The following is a 27,719-nucleotide window of genomic DNA, read 5'->3' on the forward strand; positions in this document are numbered from 1 at the left end:
GGTTATTAAATGTTGTATATTTTAAACGTTTCTAATATTGTCCGTACAAAGGCACTTATGTATATTTATATTTTCCCACGCGCGTTAAGTAAAGAATGATCCATCACGGAAAACAGTCAACACATACATTTATTAAATATTATAATACAGATTATATCATGTGCAGCACGCAGTTCTGACAATATACTATATAGTTTCACAGAGTACAATAAAAATATATAGGTTTCCAATACAATTTGAACAAATCTTTTTGTGTCTAATGTTGTCTGTAGTTCGTGTCGCTGAGGCTGTGAGCAAAATACATTGATCAGTTGAGGTTTTTACAATTCACACGTCCAACATTTGTAGATATTGTTATATTGTGAGCTACATACAGCATCATTCAATGTAAGCGTATGTTACAGGGCATTAAACCGTAATACATACAGAGATAGATGATAAAGAGATCAGATATGATGGAGGGGAATTAGTGTTGATGACACTGGCTCTTCATCCAATCGCTCTGGATTACTCGTGTTTTAGCAGGTTACTACAATCACATCAAATCTAACAAGTGCTAAAGTTTGGGACACCATACAAAAAGTTTGGCTGCTGGTAGTAGAGCACATCTGTACACACACACACACACACACACACGCACGCACGCACACACACCTATATGGCATATACTGTATCAGATAAACATGAACTTCAGGACAAGCGCCACCACACACGTCCCTGAACAGAGAAACTTAAGGCAAAAAGATCAATATAAATGAAAATATCGGTTGTTTTTACAGTAAAGTTGGTTCACTGAGTGAGGTTCGTCATTGTGTAGCAGCACAACAGATTATCTGAGCGACGCTGGGGCAAAAAAAAACCGGATGCTAAATGACTGAACATGTTCAGGTCACATCTGACCCCAAAATCAAAATAAATATTATTAATATATTTTTTTTTTTGCACAAAGAAAATTTAGCCTATTTTTAAGACCATTTTACTATCTAAATAAATAAAATCTTCATTACTGCAATATACATTTATGATTTAGATCAGAATTTTTGCTCACTTAAATAAAAAATGTATTACAATAATTTACTATAGTTTCGTAAATAAGCAAAAATCTTAATATTCTTGAAAGAATGCTAATTTAATTTATTAGTTTTTCCTTTGTTGTATAATTTTAGGGATTCACGATATATACCATATTGGTATCGGCCGATATATGTTAATTTTTAATGTTATCATTTTCTTCCCAATAAGAAAATTTGGCCGATGTATTAAAACCGATAGATAATGTATTATTTCCTTCACTGTTCAACATGAGGATTTTGATTTGCTTGAAATATGATTGAAATCACTTTTTAAAAAAAAAGAAGGAAAATACAGTTCAGTGCAACATGTGCAGCGCAAGTCTGTCATATCAGCTACATAAAATTATAATGAGAACATCATAATTGTGTGTTTGGGACATGGCTTTTAATGGTGAGACTTTTGTTTTTGTAATCAGACTCTCATAAATTATATAAAAATTTGGATTTATGTTTATCGGCCAATATATCGGTTATCGGCTTCCAAATATAAAGAATTATCGGTTATCGGTATCGGACAAAATTTTAATATCGGGGCATCCCTATATAATTTCTTTTTCATTACTGTAATGTGACTATATTAAAAATTATGATTTAGATTTATACATCAAGATAGTATTTATTGTACAGCCTTTTTGATCATTTAAACAAAAATTAGGGGTGGAACGGATCGCAGTTGATCCGTACGGATCGGGTCCCACGGTTCGGCATGAATGTGATTCATGGATTAACTGATAAATTTAACCATCATAGAGTGAAAGTTTATCATTTGGACGTGTTATGTCTTGTTTATGTCATAAGCGATCAGTTTAAAAGGAAACCGGAGGTTTGTCAGTGACGGCAGCCTAATATTCCTACTGTTGTCCGTGTCATTAATATTAATAAAACATCAAAATACAGCTTTAACAAGGTGATCAAACAGTGTTATTTTACATTTAGGCTAAATTATTAATTTCTGTACCTGAATACAACTGTTAGACTTTATAACTTTATGTAGTATTCATCTCTGCTTGTAATTTGTGTATTTGTTCTTATTTTATTACTGACTGTTTTCTTGTTTTAAATGTGTGAACTATATATATATATGTGTGTATATAAAATTGTTATTTTTTTTGCTGATCTGTAAAATGATCCAATCCCTGGCTCAAAAACCATAAATTATCCGAACCGTGTATTTTGTGATCCGTTCCACCACTATTAAAAATGTATTACAATAATGATTTACTAGATTTTTTGCAAATAAACAATAATCCTAAACCTTTCTAAAAGTAGAATGCAAATTTAATTTCTTATTTTTTCCTTTTTATTTAGAGGTCAAATATGAGCTGATTTCCACCCTGCTGGAAATGACAATAATTCCCGTGCAAATATCGTGTAGTGATGTGTGAAGTACTCTAAACATCTCTGCAATGAGTGTCTAATTTTCACACATTTAAAAAATAAATAAATATACAGCATTATTTTTAATACTTTGTGCTTTTAGAAAATCTGAGTCAATGAGTCACACATCACTGCCATTCATAGATCATCTTTATATATTTCAAAGCCATTTGTTTACATCCACGACCTTGTACAAAACTATTCTCCAAGTATCCTACATTTTCTTTAAATAATTTTCTTTATCTCTGATAAATTCTAGTCATATTTACTTTTACAGACCCCATAAAATCAAAATCAGTGTTTTGTCGCTTGTAGATTATGTCTTTGAGTCCATTGACATGTTAGTGCTAATCTGACTAAATAAACGATGTATAGGGCATTAAAAAGTTTCTCAGCTTACACTGTTTTTTCCAGTCAAATGAGCTATTGGCTGTTTAAAAAAAAACACTGATGTATACCGCCCCAACTTCCTGTTTCAATATTTATACTCTATATTATACTATTAAGATCTGGGCTGATGAAAACACTGGTTTGGCATTTACCGTAGCTGAAGGGTTTTGTTTTCTCAAAATGGCCAAAAACAGACACAGAGCATCTTTAGATGGATAATGGTTGGCAGAATGATGAGGAAGTTGTTCACTTGTTCTCGATCAGGATCTGGACCTTGTGCACCAGGTCTCGGGCCATGACCAGCAGCTTTGGGACATCATGATGTTCAGCCATTTCTATATGTAGACATAATGATCAACAGCATGTCGTTAGCTACGTTTCCATCCAAAGTTGGGAGTTTAACATATACACAAAATTGGAATATCGCAATAAACATTGGAGAAGGAGTTTCAATCCCATGTGTTTAACTACCTGTGACTATTTTGGGGCAAAATATTTTGGTGCAAAAGCCACTGTGGCTATTTTTCATACATCATAAATGACCAGCACATGACATCCTGGGGACAAAAAGTACATTGTGTGCACAATATACTAATGTATTCCCTCAATTTAAAAGTTGTGCTCACGATATAGCAAACCAAGGGAACGAAATGGTTAATCGTGACGTCATGTTATCTTGTGTTCGGATGCTGGTGTTTGTGAACGCTATCGTGTGAGACGCTTCTGGGAGGTAATTATACTAAATCATTTAGATGACAGACTTGCTAATGCATTTCAGAATGATCAAACCAACATTTGAGATGCTGCGATGCGATTGGTCCGCTGGTTAGTCCAGTTATCCAATCGCATCCTCTGATCGCAAAGTCACGCAAGTTTTTTTTTTTTTTTTTTTGCACATCCGACGCATTTATTTTGTAAATGTGTTTCCATCGCAATTTATGCGCATATCTTCTTTTTGGATAAAACAATTATTCTTCATACATTTTTATGCGCATTTTTAGAAGTTAAGCGCATCTTGGCATTTCCATCCTGCAGTTTTAACCCAAAATTTGCTTAAAAATAGGTAGAAGAAAACTAATATGCATCACTGCATTTGATAGACGTTTAATAGTCAGCTCACCGTTAAAGAACTTGATTATGTCTGTGAAATCCATGTTGTTCTCCAGGATAATGTCTCGGTACAGCTCAACCAACGCCAGCGCGATGAAGAGCACAAAGTGCTCAGAGGAGGCGTAACGGGCGGCCCAGATGGTCTCCCACACAGAGAACACGTCATCATACACCATTTCTTAAAAAAAGAGGTAAAAAAAGGATTCAATCATTTTAAGTGCATCAGTTTTCTTTAAATGGGAAGTTTTGCAGCACTAGTGTCACCAAAATGAATTGCAAATTTGCTCATTTTAATTAGAGTTAAAGGTTTTTACTGAGTGGATTTTTCTCTTTTTACCACTCTATAAATCAGAAAATACTATCAACAGCCAGAAAAAATTATTTTTATGAATAAAATATAAATAAATAAAATCAGGCAAATTATATATGACCAAACCCTCAGTAAAAACAATCAGAATACTAATACAGGCTAGATACTAATGGAATAAAACTGTAAAGTTTAGTGTGTAAGTGCTGCTGAAGTGGAGAAAAAAAACTTTAACTATACGGCAGAATTTTATTTTTACCTTGTTTTTAGCAGTAAAATATTGAATAAAATCAGACAAAAGATATATGAACAAACCCCTCAGTAAAGACCTTCAGAATATAAATAGGAATAAATCTGTAAAGTTTGGTGTGTGTATGCGATACTGAAGTGGAGAAAAAAACTAATTTTTGATTATATTTGACAATTGAAATCTAGATGCAAATTAATACAATGCAATAAAATAAAAACTTAAGTGTATTTTGGATGTTTGCTTTCCACTAGTCTGAAAGTTATAAATGCAAAATATCCCAAAAAACAAAAAATTGACCGGTGCATAATCTATGGATTTGCCTGTAGTGTCTCGCCTTAAAATGGGTATTTTAGTATATTTATTTAAGATTTAATAGTTATTTATTAACAATGTAATATTGATTATTTATTAGTGTTTTCATTTTGTTTTCCAGTGTGGCGTTGATGCACTCACCTCTCTTGAAGTCCAGGAGGAACCAGCGGTAGCAGAAGTAGAAGTGTGTGTAGTCTCCGTTCTGCTGCATCAGCTCAAACAGCTCCGAGTCCAGGATCTGAAGAGGTTTGAAGAATCATGAAACCGAAACACACACACACTCACTAAAATATCAGCAGAAATGTGTTTAATAGGTGCGTGTGATTGTGGGTGAAACCTGGATGAGGGAACGCATGTTGGCGAAGTGTGTGTCCATGGCTCCTCCATGAGGGAAGTTCTGGTTCATTCGTTTCATGAGTTCAGTGAAGCAGCTGAAAGCCATGGCCTCTACATTTAAACCAGACGATTCAGAAATATTTTTCACTTGGTAATATAACAGTCACATTGCTTTAGTTAAAGTCCCCCTGTAGTCAATAATCGTATCCCTTAAAACTGATCTTTGACCAATAAAATGTATATTTAACGTTTTTTTCCCATGCCTTAAAATATCTTGAATGTAACTCGACACCCTCGCCTCATTTAGTATACGCGGTTCTATGAATATGCAAATGAGCCCCGCCTCCACTCACTCACTCACTCAGAGATCCACTCGTTGACGATCACAAGTTGATCTGATTGGTTACAAGGTAGTTTGAGACGTCAGAAACAACAGCGATTTCAAACCGTGTTTTTGAGACTGTCTTTGGTTCACTGCAGTTTTAAGGAGAAAATACTCAGCAATGCTGTCGACTTAGGCTTAAAGACAAACCATGTGTAAATTCATATTAAAAACACCACATAGACGCATAAACAACATTAAAAGCTGGATTTCAACCACAGGGGGACTTTAAATCACATTGTTTGAGGTGTTTTTTTTAGGCACAACATCAATCATAGTGCCTAAAAAACTTCAAATGCTTCTATTAAATACAGGCAACAGCAATATAATAAAATACACCATTGTAATAAATATTTGTAATTTAATTTGTACATCATTGTACAAATAATTAAATTAAAAAACACAATAAATATTTTCCCCAACAATTTATATATGTCCAATCAGATTTCAGAGGGGAAAAAATATTCATTTTTATAATTAAGCAGAACACTTGGGTCACTGGAGTAAATGGGGTAAGACTTAAGGTTATTGTACCATCATCCAGGATGACCAGCAGGGGCGCTAGTAAGTCACACATTCCCTGGACGTATCCAATGTCAAGGTGCTGCCACACATAACTTAGGAGACAAAAACATGATAACATTCTCAGATGGGAAGTAAATAAGTGTAATGTGCAGATTTATTTCTTAGCATTCAAAAGTATTTTTTTCAAAGTAATTAACAATTTATTTAGCAATAAGCATGTCTGCAGACTAACTCTTTGCACTGGTGTGCCTAACTTTATTTAGTTGCACCTAAATTTTTCCTCGGCTCACGTCGCCTTTAGCTTTTTATCACGCTCCATATACATTCATATATATTATGCAAATTATTTTATACAAGAATAAGGTGTAGGTAAATACTTTTTTTATTTGAAGCACAATTATAGCTACTGTATATAAAAATAAAAATCTTTTTTTTAAAATAGAAAATGTTTAAAGTGCTTCACTGAGCTGCCAAACTAAAACATTTTAAGCAAACATTTCAAAATAGGAAGTGCTACTGTTTAAAAGTGCTTCCCTGAACCGTCGATCATAAATGACATGTTGCTTGCTGAACATGCTGCTTCAATGTATATGTAATGATTGATTATAATTAAGGTATTCAATCAATATTTTTCCCTCTAAATATCAAATGAGTTGAATGACTTCTCTGGAGATTTTACTTTGTTACAGAAGTTACCAGTGTGATTACTGAAATGTTCTTTTCATGTATTCTGTAATGTCAGTATTTGCTATCTGAGTGCAGTAACAGCGCTCGCTTATTTATCCCAGCTTTCAGAAATAAAATAGGGACTTGTTTTGTGTTTGAGGAAGGTCTTCAACATGTTAAAACATATAGGGGTCTATAGTTTAAGAGACTATTTCTCAGTTAAAGCCTATATTTTCCATTTAGACTAAAGTTTAGGTCTCCTTGAGAGAAAGATCGCATTATCTTGATGTTTTGAGAATACTCTCCTGTTTATAGTGAGAGCCTGGCCAAATCCAACCTTGGAAAAGCTGTGTGTCGTGTGTGTGTGTGTTAGTCTTCTTGGTTACATTATTGGAGATTGACTGAGTTGTTGTTCTGGACATGCTGGCGCCCAACAACCCAAATTTGAGACCTGGAAGGTCACGACGTGCCTAACTTCAGCTGCATAATCCATGGAGATATGCTTCAGTCTATCTGTATATGTGGAAATTTACTGTTTATCTATTCCTTAGCCAATCAGAATCATTCATCCTGTAAGCAATGACGTAGCTTAGACCTTGGGAATGGTATAACTGTGTGATCTGTGTAACTGTAAGCGGGGCGGCCTACGAACTCCTGTGTGAGTATTGAAGCTGACTTCTGCTGATGAAACTGCAAACTATCTTAAGGAAACCTTTATTATAATTCTGACTCCTGGTCTTCATTCTTCATATCTGGTTCTGGGTCTTTGACTGTATACCTCTAACAACCTGATGCTGCAGTGCCGCTGAAATGCAGCCGGGAGAGTGTGACTGTAGTCACACACTTTTTTGAGGGTTTTTTTATATTGTGCTTTTTCAGCGTTTCGATTCGAAACGTTGTTGATCCACTTACAAACGCACTGTTCCCTGCCATGCGCACATTCTTTACAATAAATGCAGTGCATTACATTTTCTTTCCTATTAAACCTTAACCAGGGAAACTGTTCTAACCAGTCTTTCTGAAATGTATGTTTTTCCCTTTTTATTTTGAGTCTGTAGTTCAGGCTTGGTCGGCTCTACCTCCGTCTCTGAGTCGGATCCCATCTCTGATGAAGGACCAGGGCATGTTACCGGGACTGGGGAGACTGGTGGCTGAAGTAACTCCATGTCTGGGCTGTTGTCGGAGCATTGACCCAGGACAGTGTCGAGGGGCGGGGGGGGTGGCGCAGGCCTACTTTTCTTAAAGAAAAAACTCTATGGGTCTATTTTAGGGGTGTCGCAATATACCGGTTTTGACGATAATCGTGATATTCAAAGCATAAAATATTTACATTGTGTCAATTTAGAGTGAAAATATACCGATATTGGCGATAACCACAATGTTTAAAATGAATTTGTTCGGGTCGCATGACGTCACTGTAGCTTTGCGCCACCATCTTGACGACCGACGGTCTCAGTAATGCCTGCAATATGTTGTGCAGTTGGCTGCAAAACAGCCGAGAGAGGAACCCCGAACTGGTTTTTTATTCTATACCAAAAGAAAAGGATAGAAGAAATGTCTCATATTGTATGAATGTCTCATATTGTATCATGTCTCATCTTTCTGTGCGCACACACCCGACCCGAAGCGTGCAGCCATAGACCCCTGTACAGCGTGTGAGTAATGAACTGAGCTCTGTTTCGTGTCTGAATGGACAAATACACTCAACATTATGTTTAAATGTCCGTTTCGGAGAGTATTCACGTGAAATATGTCGGTTATGTCTTAAACAGAGTTGTCATCCAGTCTCTTTGGTAGAGACAGAGGGAGAGAGAGAAACGAAGAAAACAAACAAGCATGCAAATGGAAATTATCGCGGACGGAAAAATGATTGAGCTAATTTTTTTTAATCGTGCGATTAATTGATTTATTGACTATCGCGACAGGCCTAATCCAGATTAATGACAGCTAGCCGTGGCTAACAGCTGGCAAGCTACCAGCTGTTAGCCACTTAGCTAGCTAACAACTCGCTACCTAGTCAGAGCAAACTACCACCAAATTATTTTCTATAATACCTACATTTCACATGATTAAATATAAATCCTTGGTGGCCAGGTGCCACACTTTTACATTTGTTACCCATCCAGCAACAGCATATTGATATGCGTCTGTAGTCTTGAAAGCCTTCAAGTGCTCCCCACTGTATGGGGAGGGGTTATGTACAAGATATATATATATATATATATATATAAAAATGGAAGGCAAGTCTGGGGCAGATAATAAAGGACAAAAGAAAACTGGGGGTAACAAATAAGGATCGGAGCCTAAAATTAAAATTGTATCCATGCATCTCAGTCTTTCTCTCTCATTAAAATGGGCAGTTTGGGCAGCCATTAGGGTTAGGTTGGCCGTTGTATTTCTAGTGACGTAGGTGGCATCTATGAATAGGACTCTTATTATAACAGGACACGTAAATACTCCAGCGCCAGTACCTGGTTGACTAGCCTGGCTCCGCCCTCCTAGGTACTTCCGCTCAATTTTCATTTTCCTTCAGTACTACGTCTGGGATTGCGCTGTAGTCTTTGGTTTTCTCCGGTCAATTTTTTACCGGGCCAATCGGCGAACAGAGGGAGTGGCTGAGAACGATGACGGTGATGTCGTGCGTTATTTTGAGTTTTAGTTCAGTAATGGCAGTGGAGAAAGATGCGAGCGAAGCCATTCGATCCGTTCTGGCAACGCTGCCGAATGTCAAGAAGTCAAAGCCGGAGCAAGAACAATCTTTGTTTTGTTGGTGGCCATGATGTTGTGGCTCTCCTCCCCACGGGGTTCGGGAAAAGTTTGACATATGACATACGTCACGAACAAACGTTAGCGATTGGTTATGGCAGATCCAATAGTTTTAGACTTCAATAGAGTACCCGCCGACAAGGAAGTTAACGCTTGTCAATGGAGCGGTGCCAGACTCTATGTACAAATTAAATTAAATGTATGAGAGTCTGGTGGGACCAGGCAAGTGGTTGACCTCTCAGGTGGCAGTGTTGCACCCGCTGACACCTAGCAAACAGGACGACGACGCAGCGCGCGGCCGAATTCTGAGAAGAACCATGTCGCCTGAGCGAGAGAGTGAAACGCTCTGTCCACCCCTGAAAAAAGTGATCTCCCCAGTATGGGAGTTTTTTGGCTTCAAAGAAAACCGCACCTTAGGCTACGTTCACACTGCAGGCTGAAACGACCCAATTCCGATTTTTTTTGCTCCATGCGACCTGTATCTGATATTTTCATGACAGTCTGAACGACACAGATCCGATCCTTTCAAATGCGACCCAGGCCACTTGGGTATGTGGTCCGAATCCGATATGTATCCGATCTTTTGAAATACGACTTCAATCTGAACGGCCAGGTCACATGTATCCGACCCGCACGTCACTGATATGCGACAAACGTCATAATTCTGCGTTGAAGTAGGCGGGAATGAGAAGATAAACAACAACTATGGCGGACGATACTGAGACGAGTCAATGGAAGGGAAGTAAGGTTTCTGATTTAATTAATATTTGGGGGGACAGCTCTATTCAGGCCATGTTTAACTACTTCCGCAAACAGCAAGTGACATCGTTGACCTTTGAGGTCTCTTCTGCGCATGCGGGTCACTTCACGTTCACACAGGAGATCACAAAAGGTCGCATTTAATTGGAAATGTGAACGGCCTTGCAAAAAAATCGGATTTTTTCAAAAAATCGGAATTGAGAATTAAGCCCCTGCAGTGTGAACGAGGCCTTAGACAGCCCAATCTGCAGGATGTGTTGGGTTACGGTCAGTGCGAAGGGGGGCAACACCAACAACCTTTTTACCCATCTCCATGTCCATCACCCTGCGGATTTCGCCATTTTACAGAGAGTAAGTTCTGATTTATTTGACTAGTAATGGAATGGGAAATATGACATTAACCTGTTAACAAGCGGGTTTCTGTGTTCATATATTTAAATAAGGGTGATTTTAAGTACCTCGTTTTCTTTACTCGTCTTATTTTTGTATGTTGTATTTGCACGTGATTTTGTTTTTTCAAATCTGCATGACTTTATTGGGTAACGTTACGCAAGTTAACAGGTTGGTTAAAGTATCAGTGTAGATGTTGATATTAATTCATCATATATACTGAGTCTGTGGAAAGGAGTTTTTTTGAGAACGCAATAATTAGAAATGCATGTGCCTTGTGTTTATCAGTATTACTTATGTTTGTTGGGTAAAAAAGAAAACTGGGTAAAACTAAAGTAAAAATTAATTTGAATGATATCCCCCCCCCCCATAATCTCTATAGATATTGCGATATATCGATATCGTGAATTCTTTTGCCCACAATAACCGTGGTGTGAAAAATCTAACATCGTAACAGCCCTAGTCTATTACTTTTCATTGTTCGTCGTCTGTTTCCTTGCGTTTATTTTGCTGATGCTGATTGCCGTAACTGATTCTCTGGTGCTCAGGTCGCAATTTCAATCTCACAGCACGGAGAAGTGTATGCCTACAGGAATATCTGGACCACAGCCAATCAGAGTTAAAGACCCGCCCATCTCTGTCTCTGATTGGTTTAGGCCACGATATGATACAACCATAAGTGTGAGTTAGTGTGAGGCCGAGGAAAAATTATAGTCACACCCTTACAAATTTTGGTCGCACTCTAGAGCCCTGAACAAGGATTCAATAAATTGATCAAAAGTGACAAAGGCATTTTTTTTAAACCATGTTAAAAAAGATCTCTCTCTTTTTTTAAATGTTCTTTTGAAGTTTCTATTCGTCAGAGAATCTAAAGTAATTCATGAAAATTCAGCTTTGATCACAGGAATAAAGTACACTTTACTATATATATATATATATTCACATAGAAAACGGCTGTTTTAAATTCTAATCATATTTCACTATTTTTACTGTATTTGTAATCAAATAAATGCAGCTTTATGCAACTAAAATATTTAAAAAAAATCACAATCAGCTTTATATTTTACCTGCACATAATGTTACGCAGTTTCTCCAGGTTTATGGGAGTAAAATACCAATAGTTTCTGTCACATCGCTGGACGTCTTTGTCAATGCGATGTAGGTTGAGTGTGTAAAGGTCTACCAGCTCCTGCTGTAAAAGAAACGAGAAGAAAAAATGTCTATTAAGATTGCACATTAATAGAGGAACAGTTCACCCAAAAATGTATTACTTTCTTCATTGTAGCACAAAAGGAGGTTTAAATTGTGTTAGGAACAGACACATTAAAATGTTTGCACATAGCATCATATGGCTTCAGAAGACTTGAAATATACAGTACTGTATATAAGCCAATTGAGCTACTTTCATGATGCTGTTTTTGAGTTTGCCAAACATAAAAAGAAACATACAAAGAAAGCAAAAGAACAGTAAACAAACATGTAAACAAATACAAACATGTAAACAAACATACAAAGGCCAAAAATACACAGTAAACAAACACAAAAAAGTAAACAAATATTGAAAACAAAGCCAAAAAAAAAACACAAAATTACAGACAAAATCAGTGAATAAATAGAAAAATGCAAAGCCAAAAAAAAAACCCAAAGTAAACAAACACAAACATTCAAAGGCTAAAAAAACAAAGAAAAAACACAGTAAACAAATATAAAAATACAAAGTCCAAAAAACACACAGTAAACAAACACAAACATTCAAAGGTCCAAAAAACCCCACAGTAAACAAATATAAAAAAACAAAGGCCAAAAAAACAAACAACAACACACAGTAAAGAAACACAAACGTACAAAGACCAAAAAAACACAGTTCTCAAACAAACAAAAACATACCAGTATCAAGGAAAGAAAAACAATGGACGTCATAAATTAAACTAAAATAATGCTTTAGGGAAGACCAAGCACCCCCCCCCCCCCCCCTGAACAATCCCTTTATGGTTTAACCTGCGCATGCTTTAGATAACGTACTGAGTATGTTGTCCCGATGGAAGACACCGGAGACGCGATGTCGAGCTTGTCCCCCGTGACCGCGAGAGAGTCTGGTTTGGGGAATGAGCCGTTGATCTCGGGGTCCTCGTCCGAGAGCGCGGAGTCGGTTCCCTCGGGAGTGGTGTTGACTCCCGGCTCCACGCAGAGCTCCAGCGCCGGCGTTCCCAGCGGAGAGCTCACGGGACGAGCCAGCGCCAGACGAGTCCGGGACACGTGAGTCTCTGAGGACATGTAAACCACGGATGAAGCGATCTCCTCCATTTCCAGAGCCGACGGTGAGTCGTCAGACATGTCTGGAGATTGTTTTGATTGGGAAGTGATGGGACCGCAGCTTTCCGACTCGGATTCGGTGATTTGTTTGATTAGTGATCTGTTAATGGTGTGATCAGAGTCCCAGTTGATTGTTTGCGGTGCGCTGATGGTTTCAGCTTCACATTCGGTCACATTCTGTGAACATTCATCAATTTGATTCATTTCTTGATCAGTTGGTTTAGTATCATCCTGGCCTTCGTTTACTTTTAAACCTGTTTCTTTATCAGTCTTTGATTGTGAGGTTTCCTCTCCAGACGTTGAAGACGCACATCCTTCAATCTCAACCTCCTTTGACTCTGAGGATTTTGTCATTTCTTCAACGGGATCTTTTAATGAACCAAGTTCAGATTTTTCATTATCTTCAGATTTTCTTGCACTGGTTTGTATTTTAGCTTCTGTGTTTTCTTTAGTCGTGTCTTTATCTTTCACTGAATCGACTTCAATCTCAACCTCCTTTGACTTTGTCATTTTTTCAACAGGATCTTTTAAAGAACCAAGTTCACATTTTTCATTATCTTCAGATTTTCTTGCACTGGTTTGCATTTTAACTTTAGTCGTGTCTTTATCTTTCACTGAATCGATTTCCTGATGCATTTCAGTCCCAGATGTTTCAGAAATCTCGCTTTCTAGAGGCTTTACTGACTCTCCTTCTGAACGGACACTCTCTGTTTGTGAAACTACAGCGTCTTTGACCGTGTCCCGAGAAGTCGAGCTGTTTTCTGATGGATCCTCGTTGGCCTTCTTCTCCAGGTCAGTCTGACGTTGTGATGGCGGGTCTCGAGTTGTGGTTTTGGGCTCTTGTGTGGACGTCTCCTCTGTGCTCGGAGAGCCGTCTGAGAGCGCTGAAGTCACGGAGAAGTTACGAGACGACGGGTGCCCGGAGTCTGGAGAACTAGTGCAGTTCGGGAGAGTGCCGTTTGGGATTTTGGGCTGTGGCTTCTCGTCTTTCGGTTTGGGCTCAGATTCAATCGGGTCGACCTCATCGACAGACCCGAACACCTGAGGATGGTCAAAACAGACGGAAGCAAAATCAGAAAACCAGCTGAAAGACAGAACAACAATACATAAAGATTCACCGATATTAAATATCTTCGCAGATACCGATTATTCAGAATGATATCTGCCGATAGTTCGGTTTTTCTTATGGAAAAAAAAATCGTTCTCAAATAATTTTGCAAACTATACAGAGAACCCTCTATAATCTATAATATTGGTTGCAAATAACAACAGAGGTATTATATTAAACTGCTATTATTATTTTCAGATAATAATTACACCCAAATAAAAACTGAAATGTTTATACGTCATATGTTTAAATGTTTATAACATAAAAACACTAGAGAAGAGCTTATTTACTAGCTAACTAACGAACTGTGAACACTGGATAACTTTTACTGAGGTAATTGCAACATTAAGTGATAGTGTTCACAAGACATTTATTGGCATCTTTCTGCGGCATGATATGATATGGATTTCGGTAAGTTGTACTGTAACTTTCAACATACTTTCTGATAAACATCCATGTTTATCTAGATATAATTTGTATTAAAGTGGATGAAAAGACTCAAAGACAGCGATCTGTCACGTCACATTTAAGAGCATCAAAACGCCATTTATAGTTTGAATTTTGTGATAAAATGTACAAAATTTGAAAGCTGTTTCTTTTAAAGCAGCACTATGTAGTTTTTGCTCTCGGCGTCCCCCTACAGTTGGGAAACAGTATTGTCTTCTACTTCTGTGGTAAAATCTGTCATGGTTACACCAGGCGATACACGTGTGCATTTGTTGACAAGCCGATACCGTCGTGTTCTCGCGAGTTCTCACGTCTTGGACTGACTGCGAGCGTTGCGCATCAAATGTCTTCATCCCAGGTACATTGGCATATATTTCAGCATGTCATATGAATATAATTTCATGGCTTTTATTTTTTTCAAACGTCAAAGGATCGCGTAGCTCACGTTTACAAGCCAGCGTCATTAGTAGCCTATTGTCTACTGTTTTACATAACGGATATGCTAAATCAATTCAATGTTTGTGTGGTAGGTAATAGCCATGTATCGTCAATATTATAATATCAAGCTACCATAGATGAATCTGCAAATTTGAAAAATCAATTTGCATTATAGCCTGAGGCAAAACACTTTCACCAGAAAAATAAATAAACAAACATGACTACCATGAAGATAAATGGAGGACCAGATAGATTCTGTAACATGGCCAGACAGACAACAAATACGAAAAAATAGAGATAGTATGCAAGCAATTTATTTACTAGCCCAACAGCATGACGGCCCCCCCCCCCTCCTCCTTTAGCCAATAGTATCCAGCTGCAGACCCGCAGCACCACCAGTTTCAGAACCCCAGCGCCAGAACCGGAAGTAAGGGGCGGAGCTTACGTTCAAACACCGGCGCCAGGACTGGAAGTGAGTGGCGGAGCTTACGTTCTAAACCGAGTAACGCCACCTAACGTTTTGGAGCGTAATTTGCTTAGACACGAAACGTCATTATTACACACGAAATGTCATACTTTATACCTATTATAATGATACATTAAGGTATAGTACAATAAGCATTTAAAACATTAATTTTGTGTAATATAATTCTATATAGTTATCCGTTTTATTGTATTATGAGAGTTACTTCCTGATCGTGAAAATAATGCTTGAAACTTATGGTCATTTTATATAAAATATACTTTATTTCACAAGAACATGTGCAGCATGCATTTTTCTTTATGTAAAATAATGTCAAAAATCTAAAAAGAGAGAGAAAATCCGGCATTGTTTTAAAAGAAACCATAAAAATGTACCGTACTTCAAATAATAGCCGAGTCCCAAATAGACGATTGTCTCTTTACACGCCTGGTGTGGCTGCAGGTCTGGGTAAATATAAGTCCGGTCTCAAATAGAGGTCGGGTCTGTTTTTTAGTTTCAGGTTGTATTAAATCTTCTAAAACCCGTCAGATCGTCCGCTTTTTGGCGGAATAGAATGACTGCTGCGCATGACAGGGCGCTTAACGAGCAGAGAGAGAGAGAGCCCCGGCCGCGCGCGCGCACTCTCACGTCTTCAAACAACACGAGCACTGTCTTGCTCTTTATTTGTCACATACCAGTTATAGTTCATACAACGAGCAGTGACTCACTGTGTAATAAAAACATACCCTAAATATTATTTAAAAGGTGCAACAATTTTTAATATTTTTAAATACTTGCAAAAATAACCATGCTTGTGTCATTGTAAATAATTCCGCCCCTCCCTCACTTCCGGTTCTGGCGCTGGGGTTCTGGCACTGGGGTTCTGGCACTGGGGTTCTGGCACTGGGGTTCTGGCACTGGGGTTCTGGCACTGGGGTTCTGGCACTGGGGTTCTGGCACTGGGGTTCTGAAACTGGTGGTGCTGCGGGTCTGCAGCTGGATATATCTCCCCGAACGCTGGACCAATACTGATCCTCGCCCTTTTCTCCTTCTAGTCTCCTCTGACAAAACCTTTGCCTTCTTCCTTTTAGTTGTTGCTTCGGTCATGACAACAACATACAGACGGGTATCAAACGCTAGTTGGGCTCTCACGTCAGAATCTGAGGAAGTGGGGGAAGTGACGTATGCCTTAAAGTAGTTGAATTTTGTAGTTCTTTTTGTGCTTGGGTTACTACCCGAAACCCGAAGTTACATAGTGCCAGTAAAAGCAATACAGACACTGTCAGGCTATGGCAGACGTGTCATTCAACCTATTGTAAGTCGATGTACCATGTCTTGAAAAATATATTATGGAGGTTGAAAAACGACATAGTGCTGCTTTAACAAAAAACAAAGCTATTTCCGATTATTGGACGAGAAGCACTACAAATAATGTTTAGTATAGGGAAAAACTGCAGACCTGGCAACCCTGGCTTAAACTATGGGTGTCAACATATTTTAAATTAAATTATTTAATAACATTTTAGTTTTGATCCATGATGTATCCTTGATACATACCGGTAGTTGCATTTTTTGTATTGCGATATAATTGTGAGAGTTAATCGTGGTGTTTAATGCGATGGCGTCTCACCCGAGTGCTGCTGTTGGAGTCGCTGTGTGATCCGGCGTGACTTATCGGTTTATCGGAGCCGCTGCTCTGAGACGACTGGAGAGAGAAACACAATAAATCTGCATGCAAACATCACTGTGCATCTGATATGCGTACGCGACTCGAGCGTAAACGTTTACATCCGTGCTGATGGTGGAGTCCTGGCGGGATCCGTTGTCCACGTTAGCGCCCGACGCGCATTTGGCCAGAGCGACGGCGTGTTGTTCCTTCTCTCGCTGGCGCACGATGGCTTCACATCCCAACCACTCGCTCATGGTCTGCTCGTAACACGCTCGAATCTGCTCGTCCACCTAGAGAGAGTATAATAGGGTTGTCAATTAAAATTAAAAAGTAATAATAAAACTGCAGGGAATTTGATTGGATGGTTGTGGTTTGCTATTGGTAGATCTCATGTGAGTGACAGGTTGCCCCGCCCTCGACATCAAAGATGAGAAGAGGAAGTTCCTCTGATTCAAGATTACTAGCTAGGGCTGTCAAATAAAAATACAATTTTTGAAATATTCGTCGAATTTAAAAAAACTGCACATTTGAATTTTTGGTGTGTCAAGAGGCGCACAAGACATGATGATGACGTAACTGACGCGGTGTGTTTTTGTTAGCTTATCCAGTATAGAGAGCCTAAGTCCCTCCTCTTCCGGTGGACCATGGGATCTTATTTTGGAAAAATATTGTATGGTAGTCAATGGCGAGAGACAACAAATATTTGGATCCCGTTTGAATTGTGCCCTGAATTACACATATGATGTTTGTCAATTTAAAAGATACATTTTAAAGTCAAGAAAGTCGCAGTTTGATGTAAAGACTGTGAAAATACATCATTACAAAAACTACAAACCCAAAAGGTCATACCTTTTCTCTCAATGAATGAAACTAACTTTACTGAAGCTAACGTCTGTCATGTTTTCTATAGTCTAACGTTATAATCGTAACGTTACGCCGTCATGCCTGTGTGTTTTGTACCAGACTGCACACACACGAGCTTGGTGACGTACATAGTGCGAGACGAGAGATGTAGTTCATTGAGCGATTTTCACATAAAACTAAATGTTACTCTTCTGTTTTATGACAAACTGTGACTTTCTTGACTTTCATAATTTATCTTTTATATTGACAAACATCATATGTGTAATTCAGGGCACAGTTCAGACGGAATAAAAAGATAAGTTGTCTCTCGCCACTGACTACCATACACATTTGGTGTTTTTGATGAACAATATGTAGATATAGTGAGTAGAAGTGAGCGTTTCTGAATGCCAGTTTGTTATTTTCAAGCTCGCTTGCGCCCTCTTGTGGGCATAGGAGACAGCAGTACTTTTTTTCTTTTAAAATTAAGTATTGCCTTTAAAATTCAATTTTTTTATTTTTATTTAAATATTTAATAAAGAAATTCGAATTTAGCTTTTCAGCCATTTTGACAGCCGTATAGCACGGTTATGCTTCCTCTGGTCTCGTTCTGTCGATCAGAGTCACGTTCGCTCACCTCTTTGCGTTCGTCGAGGCTCATGGTGAAGTGATAGTGTCCTAAGAGAAACGGCCAGACCTCTTTACGTAGAGCGGGATCCACGCCTCCATAATACACCAGCCGAAGAAGTTCCTGCTCCTCGTACGCCTGCACAGCATCGATGAGATAATATTATAGTTGTTAATATTTTACATGTTTTTATAGTAACAATTTACATGAACTAACGATGAACACTACTTGTACAGTATTTATAAATTTTAAGTTTTTAAAACATTTTAAAAACAAATGAGACTTTATTTATTTATTTAAGTTTACATTTTCCATGTTCACTTTGATTTTAAAAGGGTCCAATTATTATGAAAGCTTGTTTCCGCCACAGAATAAAAAAGGTAATTGCGACTTTTTATCTCACAATGCTGACTTTTTTCCTCACGATTGTGAGTTTTCATCTTTAGCGAGTTATAAAGTCAGAACTGTGAGTTTATATTGCGCAATTCCGACTTTATATCTCGCGTATGTAAACTCGCAATTCAGAGAAATAAAGTCAGAATTGTGAGATGTTAACTAGCAATTGTGAGACAAAATGTCGCAATTATCTTTTAAATGTTTTATTCTGTGGCGGAAACAAGCTTACACAATTTTTCTTTAGTGTATGATGTTGCTGTTTGAGCATGAAAAAGCTCTGAGTTATTCTCTATATCAGTCACGATCAACAGCGAGAGTGCCCATCATTACCACCAGAGGGCGCTCCACCCCGGACTACTGCCATTCCCTCATGAAACTACATTTCCCATAACTCACTGCCTGGACTCATCATCCCTGATTGCTTCCACCTGTGTCTCATTACCTTGTCAGTGGCTCTGTTTACACTTATCCGATCACCGTGATCGGATCATAAGCCAATCAGGACACGGTGCGTTTAACCCTGTCCACATCAAGAGGCTTCTGTATCTGGATAACAGATCGGATCTCGTATTCCAGCGCGAAAAAAATAAAATAAAATTAAAAATAAAGGATCGTTCCGGTGCAAAGTGGACCTGAAGTTGGTTTTCTTTTAAAAAACGTTTTCAGCCAAGGGGCATTTTACAAATCTCACAAAATGAGGATGAAGAGGCTGCAAGTGCTAATAATGTGGATAGATGCCGTAAATGGAAACGGCACAGAGAAACATATCCGAGAACGATGCACAGCTGTGGTGGGAAAAATGCACGTTCTTTACAGGCAACGAATGGTTCTGCAACTTTCGGGTGCGAAATGCGAAGGCAAAAATTTCAGTATATTTGCGATGTAGCCTACATGTACACTCTCAGGAAAAAAGGTACAAAAGCTGTCACTGTGGTTGTACCTTTTCAAAAGGTACACCTTTGTATCTAAAGAGTGCATATCAGTCCCTCAAAGGTACACATTGGTGGCAAAAGTGTACATATCAGTACCTAAATTGTACATATTAGAACCCTTTTGAAGGGTACTGTCCCAGTGCCAGCTTTTGTACCTTTTTTTTCTGAGAGTGTACTTCGCACTCGACTGTATCACAAAACCACAGCTCTCAGTCCCGGAGAGAGGAGGGGAATAAAGACAGTGTGTGACGTCCACCTGTGAATACACACACGACGGCTGATAGCGTTTACTTCACTGAGATCCGATCACAATGCGTCCTCGACTCCCTCCGGACCTGGACACGCGGATCGGATATCATTCCCATCAGAAGAGCGTTTACACTTGTCTAATCAATGTGTATGTGGACAACATCCGGATACAGGTCGCATGTTAATGCCAAGTGTAAACGCAGCCAGTCTCAGCCTATTTAAACCATGTACGCTCATTCATTCCCTTGTACATGTAACCCTGTACATGTACATGTAATTTCTGAGCGTTTCCACTGTTTTCCATGTTCCTGGTTTGTGATATCTGCATGTGTCCTGGTTTTCACGATCCCGTCTCACCCTCTGCATTTGATGGTTTGATTGGACTGATTTACTGTGCTCTGACTTCTTGCCTGTTTTCGACTACGATTGTTGATTACTCTTTCACTGAAACACTGCATTTGGATCCTCAACCTTCGTGTCTCAGAGCAGTTCGTGACTATATCAGTGTCAGTGTTTCTGAACTCCCTGAAACGCATCCATTGTAGTCTTGAGTTTCTTCCGGGAACGAACACGTCACAATATTCCTCATTTAAATAATTCATACGCAGGATAAAGGGGCGGGGCCTGGTTGAGTTAGTTAGTAGTGTGTTAAACTGGCGGTTATGGTAAGGGGCGGGACATTTCCCAAACACACTCAACCAATCACAACACACTGCTCAAGCCGACCAATCAGAGCACAGTGTGCTTTACAGAAGGAGGGGCTTCATAGAGACAGGCACTAAACTCAGCGTTACTGACAGACTGGGAAGAGAGGAGCCGCAACACTGGAGAATATGAGGAAAATAAGGTTTCACTTAACTATAATAGCCCTACTGTACACAAGATATCAGCTGATTGTTAATGAGGCTGTGGAGTAAGTACACTAGATAGTGAAGGTCACATACAGCACTGTCCTGTAGGAACATCTTCCACACTTCTGCAGATAGTCCACCTTTGGCATCATAAGGGATGTCCGTCTCAACAATAGTGGCGTTCACCAGAGCCGACAGGTGCGTGCGTACGGTGGACAGGTGACGGCAGTACGCCAACCCTTGAAGACACACACAGCTCATGAGAAAGTGCATAAGAAAGTGCGTTAAACCATAAAATCTCATGCCATACATACAGCCGTAGAATGCACGGGAAATGATCTGGTGCTTCATGGTCTCACAGAGTAACTTCAGCGGCGCCCTGTTTCACACACACATCTGGAGTCAGTCTAAAACCATATATGTGACCCTGGACCACAAAACCAGTCACACGGGTACATTTTTTGAAATTGAGATTTATGCATCTGAAAGCTGAATAAATAAGCTTTCCATTGATGTATGTTTTTTAGGTTAGGACAATATTTGGCTGACTATTTGAAAACCTGGAATCTGAGGGTGCAAAAAAATCAAAACATTGAGAAAATCGCTTTTAAAGTTGTGCATTTATGTTCGCGATTATGTTGCATTCACTCACAAAAATAATTGTTTTATATATTTACGGTTGGAAATTTACAAAATATCTTCATGAAACATGATCTTTAATTAATATCCTAATGATTTTTGGCGTAAAAGGAAAAAAAACGATAATTTTGACCCATACAATGTATCATACAAATATACCCGTGCGACTTTTGTGATCCAGGGTCACAGATAGAAGGTTATTTTATATTGCAAACATCATAAATCCAGACTAGCCTGTCGTGGTTGCATCCGTTGGGAAGTCCACCGTCCGACAAGCCGTTCTGCGAACACGAAGAACAAGACGTCTTCCTCGGTGTGGGCTGCCACATGCTCACACTCTGGTCCATCAGTTCTGGTGCAACTTTAATATTGAGAATATCAATTAGCATCATATTTACAGGGTTCATACAAGGCGCTTAAAGTGCTTGACGGATTTGAATTTGATTTGTTAAAATTTAAGTCCTGGAAAACCCATGGAAAATATTATTATTGAAATTATATTGAATTATTGAAAGATAACTTATGTGAAATTAGTGTTTAATTTTCTCTATGAAATATTCTTTCCATGCAAAATTAATGCTGCAGTCCGTCTTATATAGATATAGAGCCATTTCGCATGGCTATGAGCGTGATATTGCCCATATAAATATGCAAGTATATGATACAGCTTTAAAAGTCCTAGAATTTCATTTGACAGTATCTGTATTAACCCTGTATTTAAGACCATCATTACCAGTGTGAGAAATGCTATCCTGCTTCAGACATTAGTCAGATGTAAAAAGAAATAAAATAAAAATGTATAGTATCCAATAAGAAATGCTGTATGAATGTGTTTTTCATAAACATACGAGGACAGTTTTGCTTTTTTTTATATTGCATTCATTTTTCTTTCATACCATTAAACGAGGCACTTTCACTGTATCAAATTAATATTGATATAGATATGTGGAGGGTTATTATCATTAACTAAAACTAATGGTATTTAAAACATTGAAATCAAGCTAAAATAAAAAATATAAATATTAGTTGAAAAACTAATAACAACATTTCTAATTTTTTTGTTCAAGTTGAAGCACTAAAATGATTAACTGGAACTAATAAATAAAACTAAAACTGTCATAATAATGAATTACACTAAAATTTTTACTAATTTCATTTTTTTTATATTGCCGTTTAACTAAAATGAAAATGAATACTAAAAATATAAAGTAAAGCCAATTCAAAATATTCATAAAACAAATTAAAATAATCCAAACACTGGATTTATGACAAGATGTAGATAAATGTACTACTGGCAGTTATATCCGTTTTAAAATATTTATCAAATGTGCATAATTTATTACATTAAAGAGGGAAAAAAAGTCTCGCATCTTAAGAGGTGCTTGATGTGTTTGGAATGATATACAATATATTTACACAAATATCTACTGTATGCCTTATATTTGCATTTATATGTTCAAAGCAAAATAAAAACATGATGTTTTGGCCAGTAGATGTCGCTGTAGACTTATAAAAGGAGACGCTCATGGGAAACTGTATAAACAGGTGAACTAGGTTATAATTAATTTTGTACCATTTCAAATTATTTGCTAGTTCTGTTTATTTTGTAAACCCACTTACTTAGTTTCAGTTTTGCTTTAGTCTATCAGTATATTTTAGTTTTTATTTCTAATAACCCTCTGTTGGTTCCTGCATAACGGTATTTCAATGAAATTAATGTAGGCCTACTATATTATAGTTTGTATTTTAAGTGGATTTTATGGTACAAAATTATATTTATAAAATAGTTACGATCCATTTATTACCTATTATTTACTGTCGTAAATTTCGAATGCTTTGGAGCAACAGACTTAAGTTTGAGCTCTTTTTAAAGACACTTGGAAAAATAAGTTGTAGAAGTTTAAGTTTATTATGCATAAAAAAGCATTAAAAAAAAAAAAAATTTCCAAAACACATTTTACTCTAAAACTGTGAGAAAATGAAAGCCGTAAATCTAAACGAGTTGTGTTCCAAATTTGAGGTTGATTATCTCAAAAAATGAGCTTTCAGTGGGATTTTGTTAGGCGCAGTACTAAACGCTTCCACTAGGGGAAATTCGTTTCCAATGCGTTAAGTGTGACTGTTTTTTGAGGACCATTTAACCTTTTGTATCATGTCTGATTTATTTGTGTTCACATAGCACGTGCCAAAATCTTTACCAAGTTTCGTTCGATGAAGTCAAAAATTCTACAATTGTTCGATCAAAAACGACCGAATTAGTGTGTTAAGAATAGAAACAAATGGAAAATTCATATGCCTATATTTTACACTCGATTTTTACATTCTGTGCTGTTTTATGCAAACATGCTGCTATGATACTATTGAGTCCACACTAAACATGTGTAGTCAAGGTTTTAAAAAGAAAATTGTCACACAAAAACTCAAAAAAAAATTTTTTGTTACCATTTTATTTTAGTTAGATTTGAAGTAGAGATGTGACGGTGAGGATATTTTCCCACCGGTTAATCGACGTGTGACAACACCGGTAATACCGGTATCACCGGCGGGGGCTTTTAAATCACTAATTTAAAGGCAAACGTAAAATGCACGCGATGGACAGGCATGCATAATGGTGGTTGTGCGGAGCAGCACTGTTTTGTTATTGTGCCCTGAATTGGTGCTAATTTGAAAACTAAACTAATTTTTTTTAACAACGCTTATAAAAAGCTGGTGCGGCAGTGCGCACTTCACTTTAACTTTTAAATCAGCGTCAATTCATCCATCGCAGGGAGTTTGATTGACATGTGATCTGACCAATCAAAATCGACAATTTTTGTCCGACAGAGCAGTCAGGAGAGGTAGTAGATTAACATCGGTGGATTTGAACTTGGCTTTAACTGAGGCAATCTGTCACGACACATTAAAGAGCCACAAAACATTAGGCATATTTGTTTAGTTTTCTTTGACTGCCCAAATTTGGAAGTTGAGACTTTGTTCCATAATATTACCTGCTCGGTCCTGTCTGTCAGCGTGTTGTCAGTGTCCTCTATTTTTCCCTGCTTGAGAACATGGGTTGAATCCGAAATCGCCCCCTAAACACTCATTCACTAAGTAAGGCCTATTCCCTATGTTAGTCCACTAATACTGTTCACTTGAAGGAGTGAATGAAAACGAGTGAACTAATTCGGACAGACGTTGAGCGTACATAAACTGTACACTCAGTGCAATGTGGGATTGAATAAGCGCACTCAATAACGTCCACTATGGTTTCTCACAAATCTCTACGTTCATTTAAGACTTTATTTAAATCATTTAAGACTCTTATGAGGACACTCAACAAAACAGACATTTTGGCATAATTTGTGTGTTATGGTTTGTTCAAGACCCAAAGAAAACTCAATACTGACGCGTGTCTTTTCTGTGGGTCGTGTGTGTGTGTGTGTGTGCGTGCAGGACTTAACGGATAGGGCCTACTGCGTAATTGCGTTAAATATTTTTAAAGCTTTAATCTTTTCTTTTTTTTTTTTTTTTGGCGGTTTCGCGGTGGGCAAGAGATGAAACCGGTGTTGCGACTGAACACCGTGTAACACCGGTGACACCGACTACCGTAGCAAGCCTGAAGCAATGCAGGAAAGTGCCAGTTGCTTGTGAACAGCCTTAATGAAACACCAACATCACGTTAACTTACCAAACTCCTGACTGCCTGGATATATAATCCGAAACACATAATCCGTGGCCTCATCTTCATCTTTGTCCGAGAATGACTCGCAGGATCCATGTGGACTCCTATTACGCAGTTTTGGGAACACTTTTCCCTGGGGAAAGAACACAAAAAGGTCTGCAAAACAAAACGTTTCTTATGCAAACTACTGAAGAAAGAGTTTTTGGCGAACCTTCCCTCTTTGGGACCACAGAGGAGGATCTAGCTGTCCGTGAGGAAGGAGGCCCGTCTCCAGACACGTGAGGAACTGGAGAATGTGGCCTCCTTTTGGGAACCGGAACGGAGGTCTTTGGATCCCGTCTTGGCTGACCAAAACCACAGTCCCGCCACTGTCCACTGAACACAAGCAGATTCAGACACACCTGTAATATTCCTTTAACCCTGTAAAGATACTGTATCATATTTGATATGCACATTTCTTAATTATCGACATGATCAGAACTTTGAAAATCCTGTCGCACACAATCAAATACAGCCCTTCTGATTGATTCGTTTACTGGTTTTTATAAAGTAAATGAAAGAATTACGTTGATATTGTTAGTAATATTTCAAGATGAAGACTAAAGCTACTTGTGATTATCCAGACATCAGTTTTTAGAGAAATCGCGAGTATCAAATATGATCATCAGGCTTTTGAGGAAGGTTTATTTGTTCATCTCTCAATGACATTGTATTGCATTATATGTTTTAAAACTACAGAGCTTTGATCATAACACTAAGCATGTGAATATCAACTTACTAAGATATATTATTGGCAGTTATTGATATATATATGAAAATTTATGTAAATATCTGCTGTACGGTTATAAAAGTCTCATTGATTTACATTACAGGCATCAGAATTTCACCCCTTTTTGACCATAAAATATCAAAATTTTCTCAGAATTGCATCTTTTTTTGCTCAGTTTGAGTCTGAATAAAATTTAGCGGTTTTTTTCTCCATATTCTCACAATATCATACTAAATGAGCCTTAAAAGCCTGATGGATCAATTCTGATACTCAACAAATGCAAACTGTCCAAGTATTCCATGCAAATGCAAATATTTTGTCTAAAGGTTCAATAAACTTATTAAAAAAAACTTTTTCTCAGTGTTATTGGCTTGATAGTGTTAAAGATGCTCTGCATTGATATATTCACCATGCTGATGACAGTGCAAGTAGACGATCTCCTCTAGGCGAATGGACATTGCGAAATCCCAATACACACTATGGGAGAAAATAAAGACACACCAGTGTTGACTTAAAAATCCTTTACACAGCCACATAGTCGACGTCGCAATCATAACGCACCTTTTCTCATAATCAAACTCCCCCACGTTTCCATTCATCAGCTGGTTCGGTGTCCATTTCAGTGTCATAAGATCGGCCGTCTGATGTAGAGAGAGGTATCCTGGGATAGATTCAGTGTCGTCTGCCTAAAAGACCAGAGACCATTTATTGCCATTCTTTATTTTTAAAGGTGTAGTGTGTAATTTTTAGCGGCATCTAGTGGTGAGTTTGCGAATTGCACCCAACAGAAGTTATGGTGGCCGACAGGAAGTGATGTCGTCGTCTGAGACAGCAGAGAGTAGCCATTTAAGCAATTTCATTACAAAGATAAATAAAAAAATTAGGTTTACTTAATTATTGAGTAAAACGATATGTTATTGCGAATATTATTGTTACTTGTTCATCATTGTGTCAGTGTTTTATTTGCTGACTTTAGCTCGCTTCTTTGCACAAAGAGCAACATAGTGAGGAAACGCGTTTGTCCGCTCAGGGCCACCGTAGAAACATGTCGATGTAAGGGGACCCGCGGTGTGTGTAGAGAGAAATGCCTCATTCTAAGCTAATAAAAACATAACGGTTCGTTAAGTAAGGTCTTTATACACCACTGAAAACATAGTTATGTATATGAAAATACATTTCTGTCAACAGATCCTCCTAAATATTACACAATGCACCTTTAAAACGCCATATCACTACAGTATCGTCATGCACGTCAAAGTAATATTTCCCAGCTGACGTACCGGCTGCACGAGGACATTGTTCTTCCCGAAGAGTAACGTGGCTCTGGAGTTTTGATGGAGGGATTGGACGTAATCGCGAGCCCAGAGAGAAGGCCTGTCATCCATACTGCCGCTCGACTGCCTCTTCTGAATCTACAGCCAGAGACGGACAGCACCTTTCTTTCAGCGCATTCTCCTCTAATAGCATTTGAGATGTTTCTTTTTATTAGAATTTTACATATGCAACAAACAAATAGAAAAGAAAAGCAAAGCAAGGTGGATAGACAGATGCATAGATAGATAGATGACGGATAGAAAGACTGAATGATAGACAGATATAGATTGAACAACAGATAGATGATAGAAAGACAGATGGATAATAAATAGATAGATAGAATGAATGAAAGATGA

At 38.0% G+C, this 27,719-nt stretch overlaps 1 protein-coding gene across 1 annotated transcript in view; it reads right to left on the reverse strand.

Annotated features, from left to right (window-relative positions):
* Positions 1–111: 111 nt before the first annotated feature.
* Positions 112–27,719, reverse strand: part of sgsm1b (small G protein signaling modulator 1b) — a 44,637-nt gene continuing 17,029 nt past the window's right edge. The window contains exons 8-25 of the mRNA XM_077243781.1: positions 27,330–27,461; positions 26,611–26,735; positions 26,459–26,526; positions 25,492–25,655; positions 25,287–25,413; positions 21,854–21,980; positions 21,295–21,359; positions 21,074–21,219; positions 18,562–18,690; positions 17,201–17,371; positions 17,043–17,117; positions 12,666–13,997; positions 11,711–11,835; positions 6,072–6,154; positions 5,157–5,266; positions 4,961–5,057; positions 3,961–4,128; positions 112–3,175 (exon numbers count right to left, since the gene is read on the reverse strand). Coding sequence (XP_077099896.1) covers positions 3,087–3,175; positions 3,961–4,128; positions 4,961–5,057; positions 5,157–5,266; positions 6,072–6,154; positions 11,711–11,835; positions 12,666–13,997; positions 17,043–17,117; positions 17,201–17,371; positions 18,562–18,690; positions 21,074–21,219; positions 21,295–21,359; positions 21,854–21,980; positions 25,287–25,413; positions 25,492–25,655; positions 26,459–26,526; positions 26,611–26,735; positions 27,330–27,461 — 3,333 coding nt within the window. The 3' untranslated portion in view covers positions 112–3,086. The remainder of the gene's footprint in view (positions 3,176–3,960; positions 4,129–4,960; positions 5,058–5,156; positions 5,267–6,071; positions 6,155–11,710; positions 11,836–12,665; positions 13,998–17,042; positions 17,118–17,200; positions 17,372–18,561; positions 18,691–21,073; positions 21,220–21,294; positions 21,360–21,853; positions 21,981–25,286; positions 25,414–25,491; positions 25,656–26,458; positions 26,527–26,610; positions 26,736–27,329; positions 27,462–27,719) is intronic.

Source organism: Siphateles boraxobius, unplaced genomic scaffold (assembly GCF_051911475.1).
Source record: "Siphateles boraxobius isolate OS27281-9 unplaced genomic scaffold, OSU_SipBor_1 25, whole genome shotgun sequence".
In the NCBI taxonomy this organism is placed as follows: Eukaryota; Metazoa; Chordata; class Actinopteri; order Cypriniformes; family Leuciscidae; genus Siphateles; species Siphateles boraxobius.